Source organism: Gracilinanus agilis, chromosome 4, assembly GCF_016433145.1.
Source record: "Gracilinanus agilis isolate LMUSP501 chromosome 4, AgileGrace, whole genome shotgun sequence".
Taxonomy (NCBI): domain Eukaryota; kingdom Metazoa; phylum Chordata; class Mammalia; order Didelphimorphia; family Didelphidae; genus Gracilinanus; species Gracilinanus agilis.
Genome location: NC_058133.1, coordinates 511,597,039 through 511,614,336, shown reverse-complemented (window position 1 = coordinate 511,614,336; position 17,298 = coordinate 511,597,039). Strand labels below are relative to the sequence as shown.

Genomic DNA, 17,298 nt, shown 5'->3' with positions numbered 1-17,298 from the left:
CCAGAAGTTAAGGGTTTAAAATTAAAAAAAAAAAAAATTTAAAAAAAAAGTATTTCTTGAATAGAAGAAGATTGAGAACTGCCCGAGTGATCTTGGCTGAACTATTTAATTTCTCCTCCCTTCCTCCACTTTTTTTATATTTACTACCTGAGTGGCTTCAGGAATCCCACTTAATTTCTCTAAACCTCAGTTTCCTCATCTGTAAAATGGGGTTGAATCAGATGGTCTGAGTTTCCATCAGGATGTAGCCGGTCCTCTTTGAAAACAAAGGATGCACACCATCAAGATCTAGGATCCTGGGAAATCATTCATCTCCAAACATCCCAGCGGAGAGATGTCTCTGCATCTCCTGTTAGGGACCTCAGCCCCCAAATCCCCAGGAGAAATGTGCTTTAGGGATGGAGGGGAGGGAAACAGGCCAGATGGGTCACCCTACAAATCTCTTTTCCCTCAGTCCCAATTCAGTGATTGTGTCCTGGATTAGTGGCCAACAGAATAGTTGTGATGGGAGAGGACAGAAGACCTTGGGCCCCTGAGGTGGAAGGGAGCTACCCCCCTGGAGGGGCCTGGGAAATGGAAGCAAGGAGGAGAAGCCTGCCTGGCCATTGACAATTTTGAGACCTAGGCGTTCCTTGCTTGTCTGGAGTCAGATTCACACCCCATGTTGACTCAGACTGAGAACCAAAGAACACTTCTCCCCAAGTCCCCTATCCACCCCCATATAGGCAACCACACTGAGCCCTCAGTCTTCCTACTTCTGTCACTGAGCACCCGTGGGAGGAACAAGACTGGGGCCTCTGTTGTACAGAGAGGTGTGAGATAAGATATTGACCTCAGCTTACCCATCTTCTTCTGCCTCAGGTGCCTGGGAACTTCCTGTTGCCCTTTTCCTGCCCAGGACCCTTGCCCTCTCCATATTCCCTGCCACCTACCCATCAGCCCTCAATTCCTTAATCTAGAGCTGGCCAATATAGGAGGCAGTCAGGGATTATGGTTGTTGTTTTTTAAACCCTTACCTTCCATCGTAGAATCAGTAGTGTGTATTGGTTCCAATAATAGGCAATGAAGGTTAAGTGACTTGCCCAGGGTCTCACACATAGGAAGTATTTGAGGTCAAATTTGAACCCAGGATCTCCCATCTCTAGTGGCTCTCCATACACTAAACCACCTAACTGCCCTCCAGCCAAAGCTTTACTGAAATACCCCCAGGGTCTGAAGGAAGAAGATCAATTTGGAGTCAAAGCCTGCCTCTTCCACTTATTTTCTGGGTCTCATTTTCCTCCTCTGTAGAATAGGGCATCTCCTACCAGTACCTGCCTATATCCCAAGGCTGCCATGAAATTCAGATGATAACTTAGACATTAAACTGTTTTGTAAAACATAAGGGGGATGTCCTGAGTTGGAGTGAGATTCTCCAGGGCTGGGGTTGGGATGCCAAGTCTCTTCCTACTAAAAGTTCCAGGAGCCTGGGATTAACAAGGTCATCCATGTGCCCGTGGCCACACATAACCATGGATTTGAGGGGCTGTCTTCTCACAGGCTACATGTGCAGCCTAGCCATTAAGTGTTAGATAAATAAGAATAAGCTCAAAAGTAGTTTCTGGGAGGGAAAAAAATGGCAAAGAAAAAATTGCAAAGATTATTAAGACATGAATCAGCAGAGACTCAGAGAACTGAGCTAAAATGTGGGAGAGCTTTCTTCCAGCTTTCTCAGGTCTCACCCCACACCTCCCCACCATTTCACAATGTCCTACTCCCCCAGGGCCTTACTCCTGACTTCTTCTTCTTCCTCTGATTCCCCCAAAACTCTAGTTCCTATTGTATAGTAAGGACTTAAGAAACTCAGGTTGATCCCAAGGGCTAAAAAACTATGCACAACCATTGATCCAGCAATACCACTACTAGATCTGTATCCCCAAGAGATCAAAGATAAGAGAAAAGGCCATAAATGGACAGAAATATTTCTAGCAACAATTTGTGGTGTTAAAGAAAGAGGGGATGCTCAACAATTAGAGAATGGCTGAAAAGTTGTGGTCTATGATTGTGATGGAATACTACAGTGCCACAAGAACTGATGATTTCAGAAAAACCTGGAAAGACTTATGTTATAAAGAAAGGGTGCCTCCTAGGGGATATGGATATTGGTGAGGACGGAGCTGCATCTCTATATTCCCCTAGGTGCTGGTGATGGGGGAACACCAACTCCAACCACCCTTGCTGGATGTTATAATTGCCCTTCTAAATAACAGTTGCCCAGGAAGGACCCCGAATGGTCAGGTGGATGGGTAACCCTTTCAGGTCCCACCTGGGGTTGGATCAATTAATAATATTGGGCTCTGATTAGCCTTGGATCACATTGTTCATCTGACTGCATTTGCTCCCTCCCCAAGGGTGATATAATGACCACTCAGGAAGGTAATTATTAAATACTTTATGATCTTAATTAGGGAAAGGATAATCAGGATACGGATTGGGGATTGGAGACCCTGTCAATCTAATATCTAATCTATAATCACTCAAGACTGGAGGCTATTGATTCAGTAAAGCTGGAGCTATTGTTCTTTACAACCCCTCTGGTTCAGCTTGGCCAGTGCCAAACCAGAGAGAGTAGTCTGCTCTTGCTGCAGCTGTGATGGTGATTTCCTCTCAGCTTTCTTATTATCAGTTTGGTGATGTATTTGTCTTCACAGCCTTCAGGAAACATTCAACTCCTAACCACCCTTGTCTTCTCAGACCTCCCTTCCTCCCTTTCACCATCCAGGGACCCAGAGACCTAAAGAGCTATGATGATTCAGACCTAAAGATCTAGGGAGATTTAGAGAGAACCAATGACCAATGGTCAAAGACCCAAAGATCAATGGTCCAAGCCCCCTCCCAGATGGCTGTTAGGGGTATTTATACTATGGGGCCAACCGACTTTTGCCCCTGGCTCACAGCATCTGGGAACATTCCAATGTCTCCAACTGGCTCCCCTGTCAATCAAGGTGAGAACAACATTTCCCAAGGTTTGAATATAACATTTACATGAACTGATATAAAGCAAAGGGAGCAGAACCAGGAGAACACTGTATGCAGTAACACCAATATGGTATGATGAACAATTGTGAAAGACTTGTCTACTCTGATTAATGCAATGATCCAAGGCAATCCCAAAGGACTCAGGATGAAAAATGTTCTCTTCCTCCAGAGAGAGAACCAATGGACTCTGAAGGCAGATTGAAGCAGATTTTTAATAATTTATTTTATTTTGTTTTTACAATGTGGATAATGTGGAAATGTGTTTTGCATGACTTCATATGGATAATGAGTATCATATTTTTTGTCTTCTCAATGGGTAGGGGAAGGAGGAATTTGGGGACTGAATTTTTTTAACTAACAGAAAATACATACTTATTGATTGGTCTGTATAGTAGGGGTGGTCAAAGGAGTATCAGGACCCTTCTAGTCAGTGAAATTTAATTCAACAATAATTTATTAAGCAGCAGTTATGTGCTAGGCACTGGGTATGCAGAGACACAAATAAAATAATCCCTGCTTCCAGGGGTTTATCTTCTATAAGGCAATGCAACATATATTCAGATAAGTAAGTTTATACACACACACACACACACACACACACACACACACACACAGTGGTTTTGTATTTAGCATGTGGACTGACACTAGCAACTGGATGAAACAGTCCTTTTTCCTCATCAGAGAGATGCAGGTGATTGAATGAGTAGGAAAAGGACAAGATTTAAGAGTCACAGGACTTCAGTTTGAATTCAGGTTTCTCCCCAACCTAGCTTTTTGATCTTGGGCCAATGATTCATCATCCTGGGCCTCAGATTTCTTATTTGCAAAAGGAAGAAGCTGACCTACTTGACCTCTGCGGCCCCTGCTGGCTCTAAATGTGTGTTCCCGTGGCCTGTGAGGTTCCGTCCTGCTCTGTCTCTGAAGTAGGCTCTCAATAGGTAAGCCGAAATTTTGTGGACTTCCTTGTTTAAGGGTTTGGAAGGAGGAAATGTCCAGCCACAGGGAGGAGTTTGCTCTAGAGGTCATCAGATGGAAGAGAGCCTCAGGGCAATCGGACTATGGGCCCAGAGCCCCAGAATGTAAGAATGCAAAAGGACTTCAGGACTATTTAATCCCACCACTCCTTATTTGACTGCTAGGGACCTTGGAAACCACCTGCTTTCTGGTGAAGGTAGGACTCTGGGGCCTGATCTGGCCCCTACTCAGACCTCATTCTGTGCAGCCTTGTTCCTTCCTCCTGGTGTGTCTACATCTTCAAGGTCCAGCTCAAACTCTTTTCCCTCTGAAAAGCCTCTTACCCTTGTTAAATATCCATTTGCTCAGAATTCATCAATATAAACTTTGACTCAGTGGAGCCAGGCATAGATATATACAGGAGGTCCTAGGTTCACTTAATCCCAGTTGCCTAGCCCACTCTTCTGCCTTGAAACATATTTAGTATCAATTCTAAGACGGAAGGTAAGAGTTTTTAAAAAAGGAACAATACATTTTGAGTAAACTTCCTTGAGGTTAAAGACTGTGCTTAGCATGGTGTCCGCCCAAAGCAAGCTTAATAACATCTAATTGACAAGTTGAATTAGATGATTTAATTAATTGAATTAAATGAATTAGTTCAAGCATTGTGGTCTCTAAAGTCCATTCCTACTCTTGATTCTGTGAAGTGAACCACCCAAGGCAGGGACAAAGCATTTTCTGGGTCCTTCCACTATTGCCTTCCTTCCCAGCTCCCCTCCCCTTGCTTATAGGGGGGGACTTCTGTCTTCTGCTAGAGAAACTCCCTCTCCAGTTTGCTTTGACTCACTGTGACCCTCTTTACATACTTAAAAGGTCTAAGTAAGCACAGGTGAAAGCCCAACATGCTCAGCTTCTAGCAGCAGCAGCAGCAGCAGCAGCCCTTCTCAGGGTTATACAGCAACAACATTTTCATTTTTGTCTTGGAAACTAACTTTTGCTCCTATTCTGAAATCATTGGGGCTGCTGTGGTCCATCAGGCATTGTTGGGAGAAACAACGAACCGCCATGGTGCCAACAGCGAGTGGATCTTGGGGTGCATTCTGCAACTAGTGAAGTCTGCCAGTGTCTCTGGGAGCATTCTAGATCCCTTTTCTTAAGTTCTATATCATCTTTTTTTTTTTTTTAAACCCTTGTACTTCGGTGTATTGTCTCATAGGTGGAAGATTGGTAAGGGTGGGCAATGGGGGTCAAGTGACCTGCCCAGGGTCACACAGCTGGGGAGTGTCTGAGGCCGGGTTTGAACCCAGGACCTCCCGTCTCTAGGCCTGGCTATCACTCCACTGAACTACCCAGCTGCCCCTATGTCATCTTTTAAAAAAAAAAAACCCACAAAAACCTTATTTTATGTCTTAGGATCAATACTAAGAATTGATTCCAAGCCAGAAGAGCAGTAAGGGCTAGGCAATGGGTGTTAAGTGACTTGCCCAGGGTCACACAGCAAGCAAGCATCTGAAGTCAAATTTGAAACCAGGACCTCTCATCTCTTGGCCTGACTCTCAATCTCGTGAGCCACCTAGAGGCACCCGGGGCTTATCTATTTAAAGCCCTGCATCCAATTTTGTTCATCCCATAAGGTTACTGCTGTAATAGACTGATTGGATCTAAGAGAAGCAAACCAAGCAAGGCATGCGCCTCCGAGGTGGAATTCAGAATGAGCCCAGGAAGAATCTTGAGGAAATGACTGTTGGGGAGGGGCCAGAGTGAAGAGGGGAATTCTGTGGCAGATAGCCCAACTGCCGCACTACTGAACCTTGGATGGGTCAGATGGTGATCCTGGGAGAACCTGGTGCTCCAGAACCCCCAAAAGAGAGGATTTCCTTGAGTATCACAACTGCCCTAACTAGCCAATCGTCTCAATGATCTACCAACATCATTTGCCATCTGAGAGGAGATAAACATAGCAGTTACTCCATTTGGCCAAAAAGCCTGGAATCCCACGGGGAGTGGGCTCTGGGGGCCCTTCTGAATCTGCTTTATCCACATCCCTGTTATTCCCTCAGTTTAGTGCAGTGATGGGCAAACTTTTTAAAGAGGGGGCCAAAGGAAAGGAAATGCTCATCTGTCAGTCTGTTTCTAAGGCAACTCTTTCGAAGTTTCATGGTACTGTACCCTTCTGGTTGTATTCATCAGATTAGGAATAATGTTGTGTGGCTGGATAGAACATTTCAGGGGGCCACATCTGGCCTGCAGGCCATAGTTTGCCCGTCACTGGTTTAGTTGATTAGCTTATAGGGTAGGAGTTATTGAGGCTCTACTGAAGAATTCTAGGACTGCTCACCCCAGAGAGAAACTCATTTGGCTAGACAAGCTGAACCTTGACCCTCCATCCTGAATCCCCAAATCCTTCCCTTAATCCTTGAATTCCTCTAACCTCAGAGAAATCCTTGCTTACTATGTTAGGCAAAGTTTGGAATAGTGACTTGGGAGAGGCTGGCCAAAGGGTGGAAAAGAACATTTTACTCCAGCTTGGAGGGAAAACCATTTGGGGGGACTGGGGAGGTCTTAGCCACCCAGTGGCTCTGGGTCCTGGGCACAGACCAGTTAGGTCTCAAGCGATTCCTAACACATTCCTTTATCATCTCCTCAACATCCTTTCCATTTTGGGGAGCCCCCTCACGAACTACACCCCAAAGGTCTTCCCAGTAGGAGGGGGAGTGAGTAGCTTTGGCCCACATATTCCAGTCAGGTGGGGGTCACCAGAGCACACTCCATCTCTCCGATACCCCTCCTTCATACACTGCCTTGGTTTCCCTTGGGAAAAGGTGTTCCCTCTTCATAAAGAGATGGAGTGCTAGCAGCTTGTTTGTCTATTATCTCATTAGCCCTGATTTCTGTGACTACCTCAACCATGAAGAACCAAATCCACCTTCCCTTACATGGGTCATCCTCCAGACCTGGAATGCTCTCGCTCTTTAGCTACAACTCTTAGAATTCTTGGCTTCCTTTGAGTCTCTGCCCAAGGATCACCTCCTCTCTGAGGCCTGCCATGATCTCTTCCCCATGACTGATGCCAGGCCTACAATCGTTACTCATCTACTTTGTACATATTTGATATTTGACTGTTACTTTTGCTTCTCTTCTTTCTCATATTTGCCTGTTAGATTTGTTTCTGTTATTCTCAAATTAAAAGAATAGGAGATTCTGAAGGTCAGGAATTTCAGTTCTCTTTTGCATTCCCAGAAGCTGACAAACCCAGGAGCTGACACATAACACTTGGTAAGTGACTGATGAATGAATGAATGAATGAATAAACGAATGAATAAATGAACGAATCAATGGAATGATCGCTGGGGTGATATAGCCTATAGGTAGAGCACGGAGATCTTTTCTGTGACGTCTGCCTTCCACCCATGCTTTCTTCTGGCTCATACAAGATCGCCCAGTCTGAAAGGGCATTGGCTTTTGTAATATAGGATTATTAACTTTGCCATGTTGGCTTGGGGCAACCCATCACTTTGCTCTACCCCAGGAACTCAGGAAAATTCTGCACCTCAGCTTCCTCACTTATAAAATGAAGGGATTGGACTAGATGATCTCAGATTTCTCAGAAGTCTAATCTATTATCTTAGGATAACTCCTATTTTGCAGATGAGGAAACTAAGTCTTAAAACTGTCCCAGGGATGGGCCAGAATAGAGGCCATCAGGAGCTAGCAGGTAGATTGTGGGTGATGTTGTGGGTTCCCCTTCCACCCCAACAGTGGGTTTCCTTTAATTGTTTTTTCCATTTTTTAAAAACTGTTAACTTCAGTCTTGGAATCAATACCATGTATTGGTTCCAAGGCAGAAGAGTGGTAAGGGTCAGGCAGTGGGGGTCAAGTGACTTGCCCAGGGTCACCCAGCTGGGAAGTGTCTGAGGCCAGATTTGAACCCAGGACCTCTCATCTCTAGGCCTGGTTTTCCATCTACTGAGCCACCCAGCTGCCCCCAACATTAAAAACAAGGGGACAGCTGGGTAGCTCAGTGGATGGAGAGCCAGGCCTAGAAACAGGAGGTCCTGGGTTCAAATCTGAATCAGACACTTCCCAGCTGTGTGACCCTGGGCAAGTCACTTGACCCCCACTGCCTGGCCCTTACCACTCTTCTGCCTTGGAACCAATACACAGTATTGATTCTAAGACGGAAGGTAAGATTTTTAAAAAATGTTAATAATCTGATGCATGTGCAAAAACAAATGGAATTTTTAAAGCTTCTGCTGAAAAGAGGATGTGGTCACGCACGGCTCTGGTTTTGTATATATATGACTGCTAAACACATTCAGAGAGGAGTCCAGAGACTCAGGTGCTGGCTCGCTTGATCACTGAGACTGGAGGTACTGTAACCTGGGGCCACACCCTGACTTGACACCTCATCGGGTGGAGGGAAGGGGAAGAAGAATTGGGGAGTCAGGCAGCCAGAGGTCTAAAAGAGTCAGAGGGGGAGCTGGAATTAGCATGGAAGATCGCGGGAGGCTCATTAGGGGTTATCTAGTCTGACCTCCCTCCCCATCTCCTACTGTACAGAGGAGGAAACCACAGCTGTGCTCTGGAGAGACGTGGGGAGGACTTCTGGTTAAGGTTCGAGAAAAGGACCGAAACTTTCCAGATCCTAATTCTTCTTCAAATCTCAGCTCAGCTGGGCCACCCCCATGAAATCTTTCCTCCTGATATCTCTCATTAGTGAATGTGTGTCCTTTCTCTGTTTCTGCCCCGTCACTCTGCCTCACTGGCTGTCTCTGTCCCTTTCTTGTACTCTTGCTCTCTCTGTCTCTTTGTCTCACTCTCTTTCTCTCTGTCTGTCTCTGCGGCTGTCTCTCTGTCTCTCTCTTTCTCTGTTTCTCTCTCCTCATCATTATCTCCATTCTTCTCTGTCCTTTCCTCCTCTCCTTCCAGACTTGTGATTATATCATTGCATCCATGTGGGGACCTCCCAGAGAGAAGATTCCCTCCCCCTAGATAGGTCAGCAACCTCCCGCTCATTTGTCATCTCGGAGAGTTTTGTGGGGCACTGAGGCATTAAATGTCTGCCCCCGGGGCCACACTGTGACGGCTCACTCCTCGGATATTCCTACAACTCTTGGATCCGTCTTTTGCTTATTCTCCTACTTTACTAACCAGCTTTCTTTCTTCTTTTTTTTAAGGGGAGGGAGGAGGCCTGACCTGTGATTCTGTTGATCTAGAGAATCCCCAGTGAGGAAAGTCTTGGCATTTCAGCACCTGCTCTGCAAATATCTCTGCTTTTATTTAAAAAAATTTTTTTTAAACTCTCACCTTCCATCTTAGAATCAATACTGTGCATTGGTTCTAAGGCAGAAGAGTGGTAAGGGCTAGGCAATGGGGGTGAAGTGACTTGCCCACAATCACACAGCTGAGAAGTGTCTGAGGTCAAATTTGAACCCAGGACTTCCCATCTCTGGGCCTGACTCTCAATCCACTGACACACCCAGCTGCCCTCATATCTCATAACTTTTAGAGAATTGCCCAGAGTGCTGAAAACATACGTGACTTTTCTAGGGTCATAGCCAGGCTGAGTCAGGGGCAATCTTTGAACCCAAGCCTTCTTGACTTTGAGTCCAGTCATACCCTGATATCCTGTCTCACTTATAATAGGGTTAGTGTCCAGTGTTCCCCCAGTGGAATATAAACTCCTTGAGAGGAACAACTGCATAACTTTTGTATTTATTTTTGTATCCCTACCACCTGATATGATTCTTGGGCCCTTGAACTCTCTGTGTGATGAGGCTGAGCCTCCAGGAACTCTAAGACTTAGCCACTAAGTTACATTAGGTTGAGGCCCATATTGGTGGGAGCAACACCCTCAGTGTGGAAATCTCAAGTCCTTAACTTTTAGAATATTTCCCTAGCACTTTGCACACAGTAGGTTCTTTTAAAATGTTTTCTCAATTTGAACTCAGGTCTTCTGGACTCTAAAGCCTAGCCCCCTTTCCACTACATTCACTAGCTCTTCTATAAAAAGTATCTGCTGAAGATTTGGGGTTTCTTTTTAAAACTTCTCTTCTGCTTTTCCTCTGGAGAGATCTTTCTTTTAAAATAAGGAAACAAACATCTGACATTTCCATTGATGAAAAGTCTCTTTTTTCCTAACCACTTCCCTCCCTTCTCCCAATTTAGAAAGCAAGAAAAAAGTCACAAATACATTTCCATATTGGCCTGTCTGCACACAGTTGTTGTTTTTTATGTACCTTTCCGGCAGAAGGTAGGTAGCATTCTTCATTACTCATTCTCTGGAATTACGATTGGTTTTTGCATTGATCAGAGCTCCTAAGTCTTTTGTCTTTACTATATCATTATTATGTATAAATTATGGTTTATTCCTGGTTCTTCTCACTACACTCTGATCAGTTCATAGAAGTCTTCCCAGGTTTCTCTGAAGTCATTCCATCACCACTTGGTCCAAGTCAATAGTAATCCATCAAATCCATTTACTATAAGTTGTCCAGTCATTCTCCAACTGATGGGTACCCTCTTGAAAGTGAGAACTTGGGGGAAAGGGAGAAATCTTTTATTTTTATTTTTATTTTGGATATTTTCTCCTAGTTACATATTTCATGTTCTTTCCCTCCCCTCCTCCCAGCCCCCTCCCCCCACAGCCAACACACAATTCCACGGGGTTTTACATGTGTCGTTGATCAAGACCTAATTCCATATTATTGATAGTTGGACTAGAGTTATCATTTAGTATCTGCATCCCCAATCATATCCCCATCAGCCCATGTGATCAAGCAGTTGTTTTTCTTCTGTTTCTCTTCCCACAGTTCTTCCTCTGAATGTGGATAGTTTTCTTTCTCATAAGTCCCTCAGCCTTGCTCTGGATCCTTGCATTGCTGCTAGTAGAGAAGTCTGTTCTATTCAATTGTGCCACAATATATCTGTCTCTGGGCATAAGGTTCTCTTGGTTCTGCTCCTTTTGCTCTGCATCAGTTCCTGGAGGTCTTTCCAGTTCACATGGAATTCCTCCAGTTTATTATTCCTTTGAGCACAATAGTATTCCATCACCAACCGATATCACAATTTGTTGAGCTATTCCCCAATCGAAGGGCACTCTATCATTTTCCAATTTTTTTGCCACTACAAAGAGCGCTGCTATAAATATTTTTGTAAAAGTCTTTTTCCTTATTATCTCTTTGGGGTATAATCCAAGCAATGCTATGGCTGGATCAAATGGCAGATAGGCTTTTAAGCTGAAAGGGAGAAATCTTGAAAGGGAGAAATCTTGAAAGTGCAACCAATTGTAAGAATTCCCCATCCCCTCACCAAATCCCCAGCAGCCATTAATGGTAACTCTGGTAAGGTACCATGATAGATATGTGGTAAGTAGGTAGGTTGGTACGTGGTAGATAGATTTTCACTTCCATGACCTAAGACAGGGGATTCTGGTGGCTGATGTAACTCCTGAATCTTAGCCTCCTCTTAGAGGAGGAAGGATTTCTCAGGTGTTCTGATCCTAGAATACATCCTCACTCTAATTGGGGGGTTTCCAGGAGGGTCCAAATTCAAGAATCCTGGAATCTATTCTTCTAGTCAGAGAAGAGGGGGTAGCTTAGGGCAGCTATCCTTCAAGGTTGCCTGGGGAGCAAGCAGAAGAAGTTGGGACTACAGTCTCCTCTTTGTAGACTAGACCTCTGTAGAGAGCTGTCCTTGCGTGGCTGGCACGTTGGAAGCAGAAGGGACATCTCTAACCCTCTTCTCCAAGGGAGACTTGCATTTCTCCAGGAAGGTCCTCCAGACACCATGACTCTGCTCTCCTCAGAGAGAGGGGTCCTCAGGCTAGACTTATCACCACCTGTTCCCTTAGATATTGTATGTGTGTGTGTGTGGGGGGGTGTCTGATCAAGTTCAAGCTTTCATCTGCTTGCTTTGTCACTGCTATTCTATATCCACGGCTTGATACCTTTCCCACTAAATGAACCAGGTTCCCATCAGCTTCCTGATGAACACACATATCAAATGGCAATAAATAAACAAACAATAGCAAAGAATCCAAATCACAGTGAAACAAAAATCAGAGAAGCCAAATCAGCTCAACAGAGAAAGAGTCCTAGAGCTTACTCAAGGGGAAATTCCCTGAAGTTTCTAATGGAGTGAGCTAGAGACAGAGACACCATGGAGATGGCCAGCTCCTCTCGTGTCCTCCTGGAGTCTTTTCCTGTTGCACCCTTCATTAGGATTGGCTTCTCCCATTTTCCCCCTCAAAGTTGGAAGCCAGAAACACCCAAAGCGACTCAAAGCTAAAAGAGAACTTGAACCTTGAGGAGTCCCTGAAGAGGACTCAAGAAGGCTGGAGTTCTCTGGGTCTCTCCAACCCTGCCCCACCCCTCATGAAGAGCCGGGCATTCATCTTTGCCAATGACAGTCTCATGCCAATGGACTTTGGGACATATGTTATTGAGGGAAGTTTAGAGACCCCCAAATCCCAATAACACAGACAGGGGCTATATAGCTAAAGATGGGAAATTTCTACCACCATCTCCCAGAGAAAGGAGGTGATCATGGACATGGCTCTTGCTTTTGGACAGGGCAATATCTTGGATCAAAAGCCAAATTATGGGGGGGGGGCAGCTGGGTAGCTCAGTGGATGGAGAGCCAGGCCTAGAGATGGGAGTTTCTAGGTTCAAATCTGGCTTCAGACACTTCTTAGCTGTGTGACCCTGGGCAAGTCACTTAACCCCATTGCCTAGCTCTTACTGCTCTTCTGCCTTGGAGCCAATACACAGTATTGACTCCAAGACAGAAGGTGAGGATTAAAAAAAAAAAGCCAAATTATGGAGGAGAAAGGGACCTGGACTTTGTACTCTACTAATATAGTCACCCAGGGCAGGTTCAGTGGGGAGGCGGTTGCCTGTCTGGTGACCCCAAGTATACTTCCCTTCAGTGGGAAGCCAAGCCCTCAGAGGGTCTCTGGGGTGTCACAAAGGGATTCACTGGAATGCCCGGGTACTGCCTGTCTAGCCCCCTCAAATTACATTTCCCTTCCCTGGGAATCCAAACTAACGCGTGTTACTTAAAGGCAGGAGGGGCAGGGCAGGACTCTATGGGGAAGGGGAAGGAAAGGAGTATTTGATTAAGTTTTTACTATGAACCAGACAGTGGGCTCTGCCTTACAAATATTATCTCCTTTGGTCCTCATAATGAATTAAGTGCTATTTTTCTCCCCTTTTTACAGTGGAGGAAACTGAGCAGACAGAAGTTAAGTTACTTGCCCAGGGTCACACAGTTAGTAAAGTTTGATGTTGGACCCATAAGAGAGAGAAGAGTTATACCGATTGTTGATGCGTTCTCTACCTTTGCATATAGGCTTCCCCCCAGGGAGTGCGCTTGTAGCCTTCACCCTTTCCATGGCTGTTGACGTCTCTTTTCACCCACAACCGTAGAAACTTGGGCACAAGCTATAGTCAGACATTTCCCAGAGTCAACGCTGGGTGGCTGCATTTCAACATTGACAAAAAGATTTTGGGGTGGGGGGGGGCAGCTCCTCTAAGATTGAACCTTGTTCCCTGGGATCTAAGGGGCTGGGAGTGCCGAGTCAGGGATGGCTCCCTCTAAGGATGATGCCCAGAGCGCCAGCACGCAGAACCAGCTCGGATGGGCAAGAAACGCCAAAGGAAGCAGAGCGGAGACGGGGAAGAAAGAGATGGGACCACTTGGTGTTCGGTGAGAATGGGATAATGATTCTAAAACGTGGCATGGAAAGGGAGAAACACTCGCCTTTTATCTGCTTCTGATCTTCCCTCTTATGGAGGATCATCTTTGAAAGGACCCCAAATGGCTTAACACCCAACTGAAATCTGAGATAAGGAGGGAAGAGCCAGAAAGCCAGCAGCTGTGGGACCTGGATGGGTACAAGTCCCCGACCCCAGACAAACTGAAGCTCAAGGCACTGACATCATTGACCGACATTGCTGGGTCTGATCATGGAGGGAAGAAGTGAGGATCACATGAAAGCCAGCATGGCTCCTGCTGGTCTTGTTCATGCCCAACTGACCCCCTTTCCTGCTCTAGTCTGGGGGATTGGGGGTTGTTATCAATGGAGTTGACCTCCACCAGCATTGGCAAAGTATTGGCATATGTGCCAGGTTGGCATGGCGGGCTGCTCTGTTCCTCCTCTTCCTAGTGCCCAAGGCCTCTGGCGGCCTCTCAAGGTGAGCACTTCCTCCCTCCGCTCTTTGGGATAACGCGGGGGGACTCCCGGGCAGCTTTAAGTTGCAGTTTGGGCATGTAAACTTGAACACCTTCGCCAGTGCTGACCTAGACTTTGCCATGTACCAGGCACCATGCCAAGCTCTGCGGTTACCAAGGAAATCTCTGCCCTCAGGAATCTCCCAGTCTAATGGGAGAGACAACAGGTGGTAGGGAGGAGGTCACCCAGCTGGGAGCACGATGGGTGGTGGAATGGGCTGACCAGGTGTGAGTTTCCAAGCTGGTTTCATCTGGCCGTGCTCGGCCATGGCCACACAGCTAAGTAGTGCCTGGTACAATTTAAACTACCTCGTGAGACTGGTTTGGGGAAAGACCAATAAATAGCAGTTTATTGAATATGTATCCCTTTATCAATTAGGCCAGCATCAGAACCAATACAGTGACGTATAGCTCTATGGCCCTCTCAAATGATCACCGACTCCTTCACACATAGTTTTATTTTTATTTATTTATTTTTATTTATTTTTTTTTAAACCTTTAACTTCTGTGTATTGGCTCCTAGGTGGAAGAGTGGTCAGGGTGGGCCATGGGGGTCAAGTGACTTGCCCAGGGTCACACAGCTGAGAAGTGTCTGAGGTCAGATTTGAACCCAGAACCTCCCGTCTCTAGGCCTGACTCTCCATCCACTGAGCTACCCAGCTGCCCTCTCTACAACTTTTTTTAAAATTTTAATTTAATTTTATTTTTTTAGACCCTTAACTTCTATGTATTGGCTCCTAGGTGGAAGCGTGGTAAAGGTGGGCAATGGGGGTCAAGTGACTTGCCCAGGGTCACACAGCTGAGAAGTATCTGAGGCCAGATTTGAACCCAGGACCTCCTGTCTCTAGGCCTAACTCTCCATCCACTGAGCTACTCAGCTGCCCCCCACACATAGTTTTAGGAATTCATTATTCAGCCCCTCCCTTGAACATGCCAAGACATTTCTAATTGGTGAGCAGCTAATGAAGAGGTGGCCTATCAAACCGTCCACTCCTGTCCATCCCCATCAGGGGACCGAGGAGGGGTTGCCAGGTGTGTGTGCAGGAAAGAACCCTTCTCCCCGTCACGTATTGACCGAATTCTTTTAGGAAGGAAGGCATTCTTTGGGATCTCTAAAGACAAAGAAAATGCAAAAGCAGTAGACTGGAGGGATCTGTGACCCAGACCCCAGACACAGAAGCACATAGCAGTTCTCCCTGATATTCAGGGATTGGCTAGGGCCACTCTACTCTACTGCTATATGAAAAATAAATTCTGGGGGCGGCTGGGTAGCTCAGTGGATGGAGAGCTAGCCCTAGAGACAGGAGGTCCTGGGTTCAAATCTGGCCTCAGACACTTCTCAGCTGTGTGACCCTGGGCAAGTCACTTGACCCCCATGGCCCACCCTGACCACTCTTCCACCAAGGAGCCAATACACAGAAGTTGAGGGTTTCAAATAAATAAATGAATGAATAAATGAACAAACAAATAAATGAATGAATGAATGAATGAACAAATAAATAATGGTAAAAAAATTTAATTCTCACATGACGGAGATGAAAGAAGAGATGAAAGAAGAAAGAACATCTGTTCTAGCTCCGAGTCACTGCCCCAAGTTTACTTGACCGCAGTTTGGTTGATGCGCCTTCTCCAAGAATGGCCCTTTGGGTAAGCCCCCCGGGCCCCTCACCTCCGCTGCTCTTTGTGTTTCAGGGAGAACATGAGGCCTGGGAACCAAAGCCAGAGCTGCTCCTTCGAAAAAGTCGACGGCCTGATGAAGACGGTGGAGCTGGGCGTCCACATCCCCACTTTCCTCCTGGGTCTCGGCCTCAACGTGCTGGCCATCCGCCGCTTCGCCTCCTTCCTGAGAAGGCGGCAGGAGGAGTACAGGGCCACGTCCATCTACATGATCAATCTGGCGGCCTTCGACCTGCTGCTCGTGCTCTCTCTTCCTCTCAAGGTGGCGCTGGCCCGCGCCTCCTCCTTCTGCACCGTGGGCGAGTGCCTCTACTTCGTCAGCATGTACGGAAGCATCCTGACCATCACGTTCATCAGCTTCGACCGCTACGTGTCCATCAGGTACCCGCTGGAGGTCAAGTACCTCCGATCCCCCAGGAACATCTCCATCGTGTGCTGCACCATCTGGGCGCTGGTGTGGGCGGCCAGCATCCCCATCTACACCTTCCACGAGGAAGCGGCCAACTCCACGTGCTTCCACAACATATCGAGCGGCGCCTGGAGCGCCTCCGCCGTCATCCCTCTGCAGGTCTTCGGATTCTTCCTTCCCACGGCCACAGTCTGCTTCTGCTCCTTCAGCAGCATCCACGTTCTCCTGGGCAAGGCGGACCAGAGGAAGACTCTGGTCAGGAAGAGGGCGGACGTCATCCGCTCCATTGCCGCCAGCCTGGCCGTCTTTGTGGTCTCCTTCCTGCCCGTCCACCTCTGCATCTTCCTGCAGTTCCTGGTGAGGAACGACTTCATCCAAGACTGCCCTACGAAGCAGAGCATCAGCTTCTCCCTGCAGCTGGCCTTCTGCCTCTCCAACATCAACTGCTGCTTGGATGTCTTTTGCTACTACTTTGTCAACAAGGAAGTCAGGGCAGGCATTCTGAGCCACCACCGGCCCTCCCGCGTTCAGCTCTTCCGACAAGAGAGCGTGGCCGTGAGCACTGAGGACACGGAGGGGAAGCTCTAAGAGCAGGAAGGAGGCCTGGGAGGGGGTGCTTTAGCTGAGACCCGAAGGAAGCCAAGGAAGGGAACCGAGACCCAGCGAGGAGGAGGAGGGACTAGAGCAGGAAGATGCCTTAGAGGCCACTGAGTCCGGCTCTCTCATTTTACAGAGAAGGAAACTGAGGCCCGCAGAAATGATTTGGCCACACTTACACACCTTGTTAGTGGCAAAACCAGAATTAGAACTCAAAGAGAGGACTCTGAGGTAGAGCGAGAGCGCATCCCCGGTATGGGGGGCAGCCAGGAAATGGGAGATGAAGCATCCTCTGTGAGAAGCGGAGGCCCAGTTGACCAAACTGTGTATTCCCTTTGGCCTAGTTATTTCAGGCGGCCCGACACCCCCAGGGAGTCAGGGAGGGAAAAGTCCTGCATATATAAAAACTC

The 17,298-nt window shown here is 46.8% G+C and overlaps 1 protein-coding gene across 1 annotated transcript; it reads left to right on the top strand.

Annotated features, from left to right (window-relative positions):
• The first annotated feature begins 15,904 nt into the window (after window positions 1-15,904).
• On the top strand, window positions 15,905-16,879 carry GPR55 (G protein-coupled receptor 55). Its single transcript, XM_044676674.1, has one exon. The coding sequence runs from the start codon at window positions 15,905-15,907 to the stop codon at window positions 16,877-16,879; it is 975 nt and encodes a 324-aa protein (XP_044532609.1).
• Window positions 16,880-17,298: the final 419 nt, after the last annotated feature.

Bases quoted from the DNA above. Each gene is read 5' to 3' on its own strand.
- GPR55 (XM_044676674.1), top strand. From the start codon at position 15,905: ATGAGGCCTGGGAACCAAAGCCAGAGCTGCTCCTTCGAAAAAGTCGAC.